This window comes from Festucalex cinctus, chromosome 16, assembly GCF_051991245.1.
Source record: "Festucalex cinctus isolate MCC-2025b chromosome 16, RoL_Fcin_1.0, whole genome shotgun sequence".
NCBI classification, from domain to species: domain Eukaryota; kingdom Metazoa; phylum Chordata; class Actinopteri; order Syngnathiformes; family Syngnathidae; genus Festucalex; species Festucalex cinctus.
Genome location: NC_135426.1, coordinates 7,213,599 through 7,225,764, shown reverse-complemented (window position 1 = coordinate 7,225,764; position 12,166 = coordinate 7,213,599). Strand labels below are relative to the sequence as shown.

The window sequence follows — 12,166 nt, the reverse complement described above, 5'->3', positions numbered from 1 at the left end:
AGTGCAGATGCACAGCATGAGGTTTGTCAGCGATTCTTTGTGGTGTCTCAAATCCAAACGACCTGGTAAGAAGTAAAGCCGTAAAAATGTAACTGTTGGGGCGGGAAAGGGCATGTTTAACACGAAGATGGTAAATAGTTAATATCGTGCTTTTCTGTAAATGTGTTAGAACATGATTAAGAATGTACTTTTTTGTTTTAAATTGTCCCTTATACGTAATAAGTAGCAAAAATTTATTTGTTTTGTAGTTCCATACTGTGCCTTTCAAAGCGAACATCATTTACCACAACGCACTTCTCGCTTGTTGCCTTTTGTCCCCCCCAATGCAAATGTAGTTGCTTTGACATTAGTTTTAGCAAATGCGGCTGAAGCTGCTGTAGTCCAAACGCGTGGGAAAAAAATACAAGGACCAGAATGCATTTCGCTCATGAGCTTCCTTCACTCACATCCGCTCGCCTCCATAGAAAAGGGACTTGGTGAAAACTGTAGCGATGTCAGTGCAGGTTGTGGCAGCGAAAATGGCAGAGGTCGAACTCAAAGACGTCGGGAAAGAACTAACCGTAGACTCTCCGATGACCCCGACGTCGGAAGGAATTATCACTAGAAACTACCCGCGCGAGGCCGCTTCCTCCACCGCAGCGTCCCCGACCGCGGAGCCCTCCGCTAAAGCCGGGGAAGGCAGCCCGAGCTTGCTTGCCCCCAACGCCACCAAGATGCCGCAGGCGTCGGCTATGAAGCGGCCGGACCCGCAGCAAAACGGCGGCGAGGCGTTCGTGAACCGGGACGGCACCGTGGCCGAGGCGCCGCGAATGAAAAAGGCGAGTGGAACCCGTCCTTTTCCTCCCTTTTTGCTTTCTTCTCCACCCCGAGCGCACGCTGTGTAATGTGTGGCGAAGCTAACAATGCTAACGGACAACCAGGCTGATTCGGCGCTGTGACTTAACACGTCTAATTAATAACGCAGCAGAATATTTAATAACATGGAAGACAGTCAGTCCAACAAAGGCTGACTTTTGTTGTTGTTGTACTTTTTAAAGATTATTTGGTGAAACGTCAACCTGCTGCCAAGTTATGCACTTCAATTTTCCTTAACTAACCCAGTGTTTGGAGTGGAGCCAAGTCGCATATTATACATTAAAACCTAAGCGTACCAAACAAAAATGACCTAAATATTTTAATCTACTGAACTGAAATAACGATGTGTGTCGGTAGTAAAGCATTTTGTCCTGACTATCACAATAAGTCGCGGATATATAAATATGCACAAAGTACGAATCATCAATCTTTTTTTTTTTTTTTTTTTTGGCCAAGTATATCGCTGGCGTACCTCCACAATCGTCACTTTTCAGGAGACGTGTCAGGTTTGTTCAACCATTAGCATTACATCATCAAAGAGAGCAATCAATTTGAAACGCTTTAAATTGGTCAATTATTTGTAAAATAAAATAACACCCACTAATTGTGACTTATGGGGTTTCGACCTGATGCCAAGCAATAATGTCTCCAACAGCTGGAGCAAACAAGCCACCATAACAAAATACTAAAGTACAGAGAGTCATTAAGCAATATAAAGTGCCCAGGTATTGCAGGAATACTGATTGAGTAACAGTTGTCCATAAAATGCAGCGAGTCAAACAATTATTTTGTGATTGATTGACACCTGTCAATGTGAACATGACAAGTAACAAACACTGACCTTATGATGTCACGTCATGTATCCTGCACGCTTGCTTGTTTAAATAGAAGTGTTCAGGAAGGGCAATGTTCAAGGAAAATTTGGATAAGGAATCCCATAAGGAGGCTGCTGTGTATTGATAAGTAACATGACATTGATTTCTCAAAGAGATTTTCATTGATCCCTTTTATTGTTCTGTGGTTGCTTGTTCAGCAATGGTTTTTCCAATGAGACTGTTAATGACATACATGTTAGTTGAAAAACAATTGATGGGTTGTTTGGACTGTTGACACCTTGTGACAAGCTCTGTGCGCAGCCCAACTTGAAATTTAATTCATCAGGATGCAAAGAAAGAATAGGACTTCCCGGACAGCAACTGTCACATTCGGATTATTTTCAGTTTTCCTACAAGGGCGCAGTACTTCACTTTAGTTACCAGTTCAATTTAGATGACGTGTGGCGCAGGGGGATTGTTTAGAAGCAATATTAATTATTTCTTGCATCCGGCAGGGCAGAAGGTTTTCTATTTATGGGTCACCAGCTATGCAGGGTCCCTATGGCAAACGGCGTTCGACATATATGACCACAGCCGGGTTGCGTGCATCTGTTTGAGTCATCCAGCTCGTTAGAAAGTGGAAGGGGGCGGCGTTGACAACTGGTTAACGCTTTTAATCTCCATCATGTACCCTCATGAGAGGATTAAAACGCCAGCTCAGTGTTGTAACCGCAGCTCAGTTGTGAGCTGTTTTTCAGCTTTTATTGTAACCTGTGTTGTTCACGGACAGCTTGGTGCTAATAAATTTCACGCACTACAGTGAAGATCGTTTGAGAATCCTTATTCATTTTCAAATTTGCATTCTGTGCGTCACTTTTGCATTAGGCCCACTTCTTGAAAAAAAATGTTTAGGTTTCCCGCAACAAAGCATCTGTTACGTACAGTTTAATCATTCTCCACTGTCCCTTGAACGGCAAATTCGACGTACGATTCCAGATCATCCCGGTTTGAAGTAACATGTCACGTGCTCTAAGCTGGTGTTCCTGGTATTGCTTGCCGGCTAACGGGTTTACAAAAATTGTGACCTGTGGCTGCCCTACATGGGAAGTGAAGTGGAGTGGATGGAGGGAGGAATAGATTATGTATTTAAAAAAAAAATGGCGCTGGCGGCTTAATGGCCATAAATCAGCAGCGAACTGTGTTGTCACGTTATTTATCCCAAACATTCCTAACCAACAAAATACAAAACAATAAATGCTCTTCTGCTAGATGGCAATTAACCTGTAATTAACTTAAAATATATCCCTCGGCATAATAAAGGTTTAACCCGACACTATGTTGTCAAGTGACTTGTTTGAGTTTGTGCGGGCTTGACCACATTTGTACGGCGAATGTTGCACTGCAGTGTCAGGAAAAACGACTTCTTCCTTTTCCAGTGCAAATGGACTGCACAGTCATAAATTTTATTACTACTGTATTTGGAAGGCACAATTAACCTGTTGCCATTCGTACAACAGAATAAAAGCTTTGTGTTCAACTCATTGTCCTAACAAGACTAATTGGTTATTGAGTCATCGTGGATAATGTTGATTATTGTCAGAGGTTACACATTTGTATTGTTATTTACGGGTCTGTTAAAGATTAATCATTCTTCTATTTGGTAATAATTGTAAAAAATGGCTGGGCTCAATGCCAGCTGTGCTGTAAGGTGATTTATTGCAGATTTAATGAGCTATCAGTGAAACCCACCGCGGGCCCTTGCAGGGCTCTCGCCGAGCTTTTCATGTCAGACCGCTTGCTTTTTCTGCTTCATCTCCTCGCTCATCGGCGGCGGTACTTTGTTGCTACCATAAAGTGGATTGCCGCAACTCACTGTCTCATTCACCTCCTGCGATTTTCATGGCCTCTGTCTGCCCTCTCGCAGTACAAAAATGCCGGCGTCGCCGTCAAGTTTAAAGAACTTGTGCGTGTTCACACCCTCCTAACCACCTCCTTCCCGTCCTTTGATGCAGACTCAGGAAATTGGACTGTTGGTCCTTTACACCACTTTGAATAGCTGTCTCCACACTTTGACACGTCGCCTTATCACTGCGCAGATGGATTCTTCTTGTCATTCTTTTGTCTTGAGTACAATGATCCCGCATTCATTTGTGCTCAACTGTTCATCAAATTCAACTTTTCAAATCGCAAAAGATGCAATTTAGAGGAATAAAAACAGCCCAAAAAAATTCTGCTTCATTTACTTATATTAGCATAATAGTTAGTTAGGTAGCTTAATGCTAACATCTAATGCAGAATATCAGAGACGGGCTAATCAAAATTAGCGTAGCTGTTACAGTAATTATGAACCTTCAAACAACATATTTGAACATGATTTGGTGAACAGAAAAATCTGTAAAATGCAATGCGATATGGAAGGAGATTACTCATTTGTAGGGATGTTTAGAAAAACTCAATTCGGGAATATATTGCGATATTACAGCGTGGAATTCTTGCATTGATTCAATATGCGGCCGGATCGATATTTAAACATCAATTTTTGATGGAAATATTAAACAAGTCTTACTTAGGGTTAGGGTTCATGTTAATGGAACATTAAGCCTTAATATTTTATTTTAATGCTGTTCAAAGATGAAACCGATTGTAACCTGTTCAATACAGTGTTGACGTTTCAGTTAAATACAATATTATACAAATCTTACAGAGTACATGTACAAGTTTACTGATTAGTATTTTGTAATTTCTATATTTGAGTTTTTTTTTGTTTTTTTTTTAAAGCAATAATCAACTGACAGCTTGTATCTGGATTAATCAAATCGAATCGTGACCTATAGACCTATAAATCGTGATACGTATCGAATCGCCAGATACTAGGCAATTCGCACCCCTACTCATTTGTCACTCAATTCTTCTAAAATGTTTTCTCTATTTTCAAACAATCAAAGGGCATTCTCAGAGGAGTGTACACGTGTTTCCAGAAACTCGTGTGTTAGTGTAAAATGTTGAACGCTTTCGTCGCTGACAAACGAGTGTGTTTGTGCGAGTGTGAGTCGTGCAAATTTGCCCAGTGAAGTGGACGTCGGCTCGATTTGTAGCGTGACGGGAAAGGACAATTTAAAAAAAATGCATCGCTATGTTTGTGGAAACTGAAGCCAGAGAAATGTCACAGTGTTTGCCTTGTTTTTCTTGATTCTGCACTTCTCTAGTCGTCACGCTGTAACTCCAGATAATCAGCGCGGGATGAAGTAAAACCCCCGAAGACTGCTTTCACACTGCCAATGAAACTCATTGACCTGTGGTTTCATTCAAAAATAGAGCAGCACCACCCCTGCCTTGGTGCTGTTTGATGTAATTATAGTCAGCCCTTAGGGAATGAGTGTTGTTTTTGGCCAAGTCGGAGGAAGATGAAAACAAAACAAACATTGGCAGAAATGCAACACTCGCACTAAAACCCATCCAGTGGTTTTCCAATGTTTGGCGGGGTTCATCTTGCCAGCGAGTTGAATTACCACAACATTACCAATCAATTTACCATTTCCGTCCACTGAAAGGTTTCATTGAGCCATTAGGCAGCCAGAGTGGTCGAAAGGTAAAAACAGGATGGACGTTTGCGTGAGAAAACATACGGTATGCTCCTATTTGTTGCAGCTCAATAACGCAACAGCGTAAAAGCCGTGAGTGTTGATGCGACGCTCCATCAAATTTCCAATGTGGCCGTTTAGTCAAACATCATAACAGTGAGTAACAGATTATCAGCAGCGGTGGGTGACTTTGTCAAGGTCATTTGACCACCGTTCAAATGTGAGGCACCCTGAGGCAGACCGACATGAGAGGAAAACGCAGACGGACATACATCATGTTTTTGTTTCTAATGCAGTTTTTTACTTTTTAACTCATTTGCTCCCCAAAACGTATAAATATGTTCTATTTCAAATGTATTAAGTGTCCCAGAGACGTCTTTATACGTTTTTTTGTTTTGTTTATGCTAGAGCATCCAGAAGGCTTTGATGCAGCCTCTCTACTGCAGAGAACGGTTGAAGCAATGGTTATTACAAAAACGGCCAGTAGGTGGCAGCAGAGTATAAGAGATCAACCAGGGCCAGGTTCAAACAAGCTGATTCCCCACAGTTCTAAGCAGGTTTGTGAATGATGATGAAACTTAGGTATATTCTAATGCTAATTGCTGAAAAACAGAAACAGATAAAAATATATATATTTTTTCCTGATGGAAAAAAAGAGACTAATCTTTCTTTTGGTAGGTTCCATGTTTTTATAGCAAGAGAACACAATATTTTGTGGGCCTAGCAAAATCGGTCAAAATTCAGGAAAACAGCCGGCAGCTTCAGTGAAGATGGCTGGGAGTGAATGAAATGGTCATACATTATTTTCTGGAACTGCAAGTTATATCTTGTGGACCCCACAATGGGTACTCAGCCCCCAGCTTGAGAACCCGTGGTGTGAATGACAGGAGGATGACTTCCTCCTGGCTGGTACTGCATCGCAAACGGCCACTTGGCATGAAGCCTCTGGCGACACACGTGTGAGGCCACTGGTAGCTTGTGCGCATGGCGTGCATGTATGCGCCCCGTTGTTGATGATGCCAGCGCTTGTCGGTGCACATAAATCAGCAGGAAGCGCTCTTACATCACAGCCGCCCTCTGGGCAGCGTGCGCGCGGACGAGCCACCTCTCGCTAGCTGCCGCCGCCTCCTTTCTCCGGCTGTTGGTTTCACGTGTTTGCTTATGGGATCAGAGGCGTCGGAAGGAAATATACGGAAGCTGGTCGGATATCAGTTTGTGGCCCATGCTAGCTATTCCGCAGGGTATTAAAAATAGACTACTAGGCTCGTTTTTCAGCACTTTTAATTCTGTTCCATTGAAAAATTGTGAGTTGGTGACCAGAAGGACCCCAGAAAGGCTTATTTAGTGAAAGGCAAAATGCATGCTAATGATTTTGCTTACAATGACGTGGCACCTATAGCAGTCAGCATTTTAACGTATCATTTATGAGGGTTATGATTAGGGTTAACATATTTGATTCATTTCTTTTACGACAATGAATTTATTTTCATCCTGCGCAATGCAAGTTGAAACCGAGGACATTGTAGCCCAGGCGGGCCAGCTGAGATTGTTTTTGATCAGGTTTCAAGGGAGTGTATGTATGTATGTACAAAAGAAACTGCGGTCTGCACTGCATTTTCTTCTAGTACCAGTATCCAGCCTGTTTTCCACATCTCCCTCAGCCAACAGAGCTGAGGATCGTTATCACCCCGGGATTACACCGGATGCGGCTGTGGTGCGTTCCGGCGGCGCAACCAATTAGTTTCCATTCATTCGAATGGTGCAAATTACACCGTGTGTGTGTGCGTTGCGTGTCGACTGCGTCTCAGCTGCGGCGCATGGATATACCTATTTTCTATTTTTGCCGGAGGCTGCATCCGTCGGCAAATGGCAAGCTAGCACAAAACACATCGAGCGGGACAGGAAGGCCGACGCAGTTTCGGTTACCTTTCAAAAATAAAACACTCACCAGCTCCTATTTCACAATCATGTCAGCAAAACGTCATACTGCTTAACGCTTAATTCTCCGTTTAAACACTGGTGAACATGGACAAGGAGAGACTTATAACTGAGGTGGAAAGCAACAAAATTAGATATGACACGGCACATCCTTTTAATAAAGACAACTTAAAAAGGAATGCTGCATGGAACGTCATAGCAGGAGTGGATGGTGAGTTAAGTCAAAGAAAGTCCACCTCTCTTTCTGCTCCTCTGTTGAGCACAGACTTTCTGTGTCTTTGTCGTTGTTTTTAATGCCACATTATCGCGCGCGATCACGCGAGACACGGCGGGAAGTTGTTGGCGACGGAGCTGCTGGACCGCAGCTCTGCGCAGCCGGTGTGTGTTGGCCCAAAAATTGACGCGTCCGGAGCACGCAGTTAAGACGCACCGCAGCCCGGTGTAATCCTGGGGTCATGCAGAGCTTGCTGATTCTTGTTGGTAATCATTTGAAACACCTGTGTTGGCTGAGGGAGATGTGGTCCATTAATGGCCTTTTGGGGCCGTTTGCTACAACATCCGTGCATTTGAATCTAAAAGCATGAAGCAATTATATGTTAAGACGGTAATACAGCCAACACTTGTACAGACGTTGTCTGTTCAGTGTAATGGGATTTCCCATCCGGTGCTGGCTTCCCAGAACAATGGTGTCAGATGCACTACAGAAGTGTGTACAAGTTTCCTGGTAATTCCTTTCTTTCCATTTCCTCGGTGACCGTGCTGCTTTTCTCTTGATCTAGTTCGCCGAATGTCAATAGGAATCTGTTCTCGACCGCTATTAGTGTCAAACACAACGATGCTGTCACTTAGGGGTGTGAATCAGTCTTATAGAGGTTGTAATCTGTTTCATGTTTGAACAGCATTAAAATAAAATATGAAGGCTTAATGTTCCATTCATATAACATTCTTCCATGCTCAAGGTGTGAATCCTAAAAAAAAAACAAAAAAAAAAAAACAAAAAAAAACAATTCTGCCGATTATTGAATCGATTCGAGAATCGCGCGATGTAGTATCGCGATATGTCGCCGAATCGATTTTTTTTTAACACCCCTACTGTCACTTGCAGGCTAGAGAAATTAATTTATGAAGATTGATTGATTAATCACATCACAATAGCTAAATGAGTGCCTAGTAGGGGTGTTAAAAAAAAATCGATTCGGCGATATATCGCGATACTACATCGCGCGATTCTCGAATCGATTCAATAAAAAAAAATCGATTATTTTATTTTTTTTTTATTTTTTTTTTACATTTTTTTTTTTTTAATAAGAGCTCAGAATTGTTCATTCGGTAGTCTTACTGATTCAACGTCTTATCATCATTGCCTTTTTTTTTTTGTGTGTGTGTGAATCGATTTTTAATCTTCCATTTTTAATGGAAAAATATTCAACAAAACGTCTGACTTCGGGTTAGGATTCACACCTTGAGCATGGAAGAATGTTATATGAACGGAACATTAAGCCTTAATATTTTATTTTAATGCTGTTCAAACATGAAACAGATTACAACCTCTATAAGACTGAAATTTCAGATAAATAAATAATACATTTTCATATAAATCTTACACTCTACAAGCTTACTGATTACTATTTTCTAAATTTGAATGAAAAAACAATCGACTTATAAATTCGTATCGGGATTAATCGGTATCGAATCGTGACCTGTGAATCGTGATAGGAATCGAATCGTCAGGTACGAGGCAATTCACACCCCTAGTGCCTAGTATTCTGAAACCAAACCCAGTCAATCTGAATCGCACCAGGTTGCGCAAGTGTATCTATTCAGTCAGGTGTCGTCTTGGGTGGCCGGCTCGACTTCAAATGCTGGACTGTCCTGCTTAACTCATTCACTGCCAGTCATTATAGAAAATTTTTACATTTCCAATACTCACGTGATATTACATTCAATAATTATATATAAACCGAATCTACCAAATAACAGAATAGACTCCCTACTTTTTGTCCCGTCCCGTTCTTTTATAATTGACAGCAGAAAAATGTAGGTTTGCCAAAATACAGCCATTTCTCCCATGGACTCTGAAACTGTGTTTATTTCCTATAAAATGGGGCAATGATGTCATCTACCGGTGGTTGGGCATCAGTAAAGTTGTTTCCAAGTTTGATATTTACAGTGGAGCATGCTCAGATTCGCCCCCATTTAGCACCGCTCTAAAAAATACAATTGACAAGTATACTTGTCAAAGGCAGTGAATGAGTTAAATGTGACAAATCACAGCTGCTCCGGTTCTGTCATTCACAAAAACACAGCAACCCCACGAGGCCCCATTTCAGGGCACATGCTGAGAAGTCTTGTTATCACTTCCACACTGACTTCAGCTTTTGTGGACAATGGCTATTTGGTTGCGGCTGTCTCTCCCTCACAAGACCAAGGAAATTTGGGCGGATATTTCGTAGGGCAGTAGATGATGAATGAATTGTCTTGAAAGGTCGACTCAGCTTTTGTTCCTATGTCACATCCATTTGTTTCCCTGTCCCCAATTCACCTATACAGTTCATGTCGTGTGATTGTACCAAAATCTGCCGGTGCTGTTAAAAGCATGACACCGCATACAAAATATCTTAAAATCTGCGGCCATTTATGTAATGTCATTTAGTAACAGATGGCAAAGCTTGAGGATCAGTCTCCTCTGACACCAGAGGGATCCCCTGCCTTTTTCCTCGTATTGTCGTGCAAATGCCCGGCTTTAGCCCATCAAGTTGCATAACTGTTGACTGCAGGTCTGATGAAAATGAATTTAGTAAAGTCTCTCCAACATGAAGGAAGAGTGGAAATCAGCAACCGCCCCCATCCTTCTGTTGTGTTGCTGCCGTTTTATTGAGATTCGAATGAAAATCAAGGGTTCTCTTGGTGGCCCAGCTGCTTGGTCAGAGGTTGTATTTCCAGAAGGCTCCCTGCTTCTGTGACCTACTGTGTTTGATTGAAATCAGGTTCCTGGCTCGATGGGACTAGAAAGTAACCCACATAGAATGAAGTCCTCTTCGTGTGGGAAGCAAGTCATGTTACTGCAGATGATCCCGAAGGAGGTTTTTGAACTGGGACAAATGTCAAAAACCCCGCAGACAACACAGCAACAAGGCGCAGCTGACTTCAGATGGAGTCTGAACAGATTCAGGCGAAGACATCATTACTTTGTTGATACAGTTCTCTTCTATGGCGGGGCACCTATAAAAACGTTCATTCCCATGGTTCACAGAAATACCTCCAATTTTCTCTCCTTGCTGGGAAAATGGTAACTACATTAATAGAAGCCCAAGTGTGTGTGTTAATTCTTCAAAGACCTGGTTACAGATTCCCCTCCAGTTCATCTGTTGTACATATCCCGGTAGTGGTCAAACCTGAGAGCTTATCTGCCGTGTTGGTGGTCTTTCACATACTTGGGATTCAAGTTTAATTTACTTGTTACATTTAGATTCTCTTGCAAATTCAGTGGTGCCTTGATTTACAGGTTTAAATTCACCCCATTACTGAGTTTGTAACTCAGTTTACTTTTTCAAATTGTGAGTCAAACACGGAACGCTGAGCAGATGCGGTGTTGTGTATCTGAAGTTCTCGTACACTTAAACTTTAAATCATATCATAACGCAAAAAATTGACAGAGAGATGGCTTGTAACTCAGAAAACGCATCAAGTCGGTTCACCCGTAAATCAAGGTAGTGGACCTCGCTATTCACGGGCATTGGGGACGAAGCTTAATTGCGAATGACCGCAAATACGCCATTCACAGGCATCCTTATTCCTGAAGCTGCGAAGTCCGGTGTAAACACGACATTGATGGTGCCGTTGCAGCCTGTGGCGGTCGGCAATGCCGTTGCTTTGAAGGCCACCAGATCTGAGCAACATACTTGTTTTGTTAGCACAACAGTTGCCAGGGCTTCTTGGTTTACCGGCCCAAAACCATCAGATCCAGGCAGTGAAAACACAAACTGACAGCCATAGATAATTTTTTTCGCGATGTTCCACTGAGCGGTTGTTACGGATTCTGCTGGGTTTGATGCCTTGTTTAGTCCGAGTTTGGCAAAACTCGAAAATCATGCGCTAAATTGACCATGGTGCCCCCATTTGGTGCTGCATAGTGCTTTTTCGTTCTCCAGTCTAACAAGACTGCTGTAAGAATTGAGATTGAATGAGCAAGCGAACGGGGAGGAAGATTATGACTTCTGGGAATACAAACATTGATTAGCTTCATGATAAATGTTGGCTTGGTGTCAAGTTGAATCCACTTTGGTATACTTTGAACCAATTTCCAGATGAATTAGTAGCATTGATGCCTTGTCCACAAACTGGTGATATTATTAGTCATCATTGCCAGTTTGCACTAAATGGCTGTGGGTTAACTTTACAGTAGGGCTGTGTGATATTGGAAAATCATGCAATATAGTTGCTGAACATACAGTGGCTATCGATACTATCGATATTTAACATGTACCTGAATAAATTACGTTTTCTATTACCTCAAGGAAGAATTACGTTTTTCATGCAGCAAAATAAGTAAACTCAATATATTCTCAGTTAATTAATTGTAACTACCTCTCTATAATGTTCAACAATTGGATGGCGGTGCATATTATTTTTCTTATATATTGTTAGCAGCTGACTGGTCAAAAATCATATAAAAGCATAAAATTCCATATAAAACTGAGTGCATGTGTTTGTGATATGCATATTGCATGGGCCAATATCACAATATGTTTTTTTTTTTTTTTTTTTTTTTTTTTCTCGACATATTGTGTAGCCTTACTGCAGTATCATATATGTCACCCCATTTACTTCTACATCTGTTCCTGTTTTGTTTTCTATTGCCCTAAGGTCCTAAACTAATCTTTTGACTGCATTTTCCTGGAACTCGTCGTCTTTAGAGAGAGAGAGATTTGCTTTATAGCACTGAATAGCATCACAAGCACATGGAACACACACACA

At 41.7% G+C, this 12,166-nt stretch overlaps 1 protein-coding gene across 1 annotated transcript in view; it reads left to right on the top strand.

Moving 5' to 3' along the window:
• Positions 1–338: 338 nt before the first annotated feature.
• The window catches only part of ahcyl2b (adenosylhomocysteinase like 2b), a 31,787-nt gene continuing 19,959 nt past the window's right edge, over positions 339–12,166 (top strand). Inside the window, exon 1 of the mRNA XM_077499978.1 lies at positions 339–818. Within this exon, the coding sequence (XP_077356104.1) occupies positions 492–818 (327 nt within the window). The 5' untranslated portion in view covers positions 339–491. The remainder of the gene's footprint in view (positions 819–12,166) is intronic.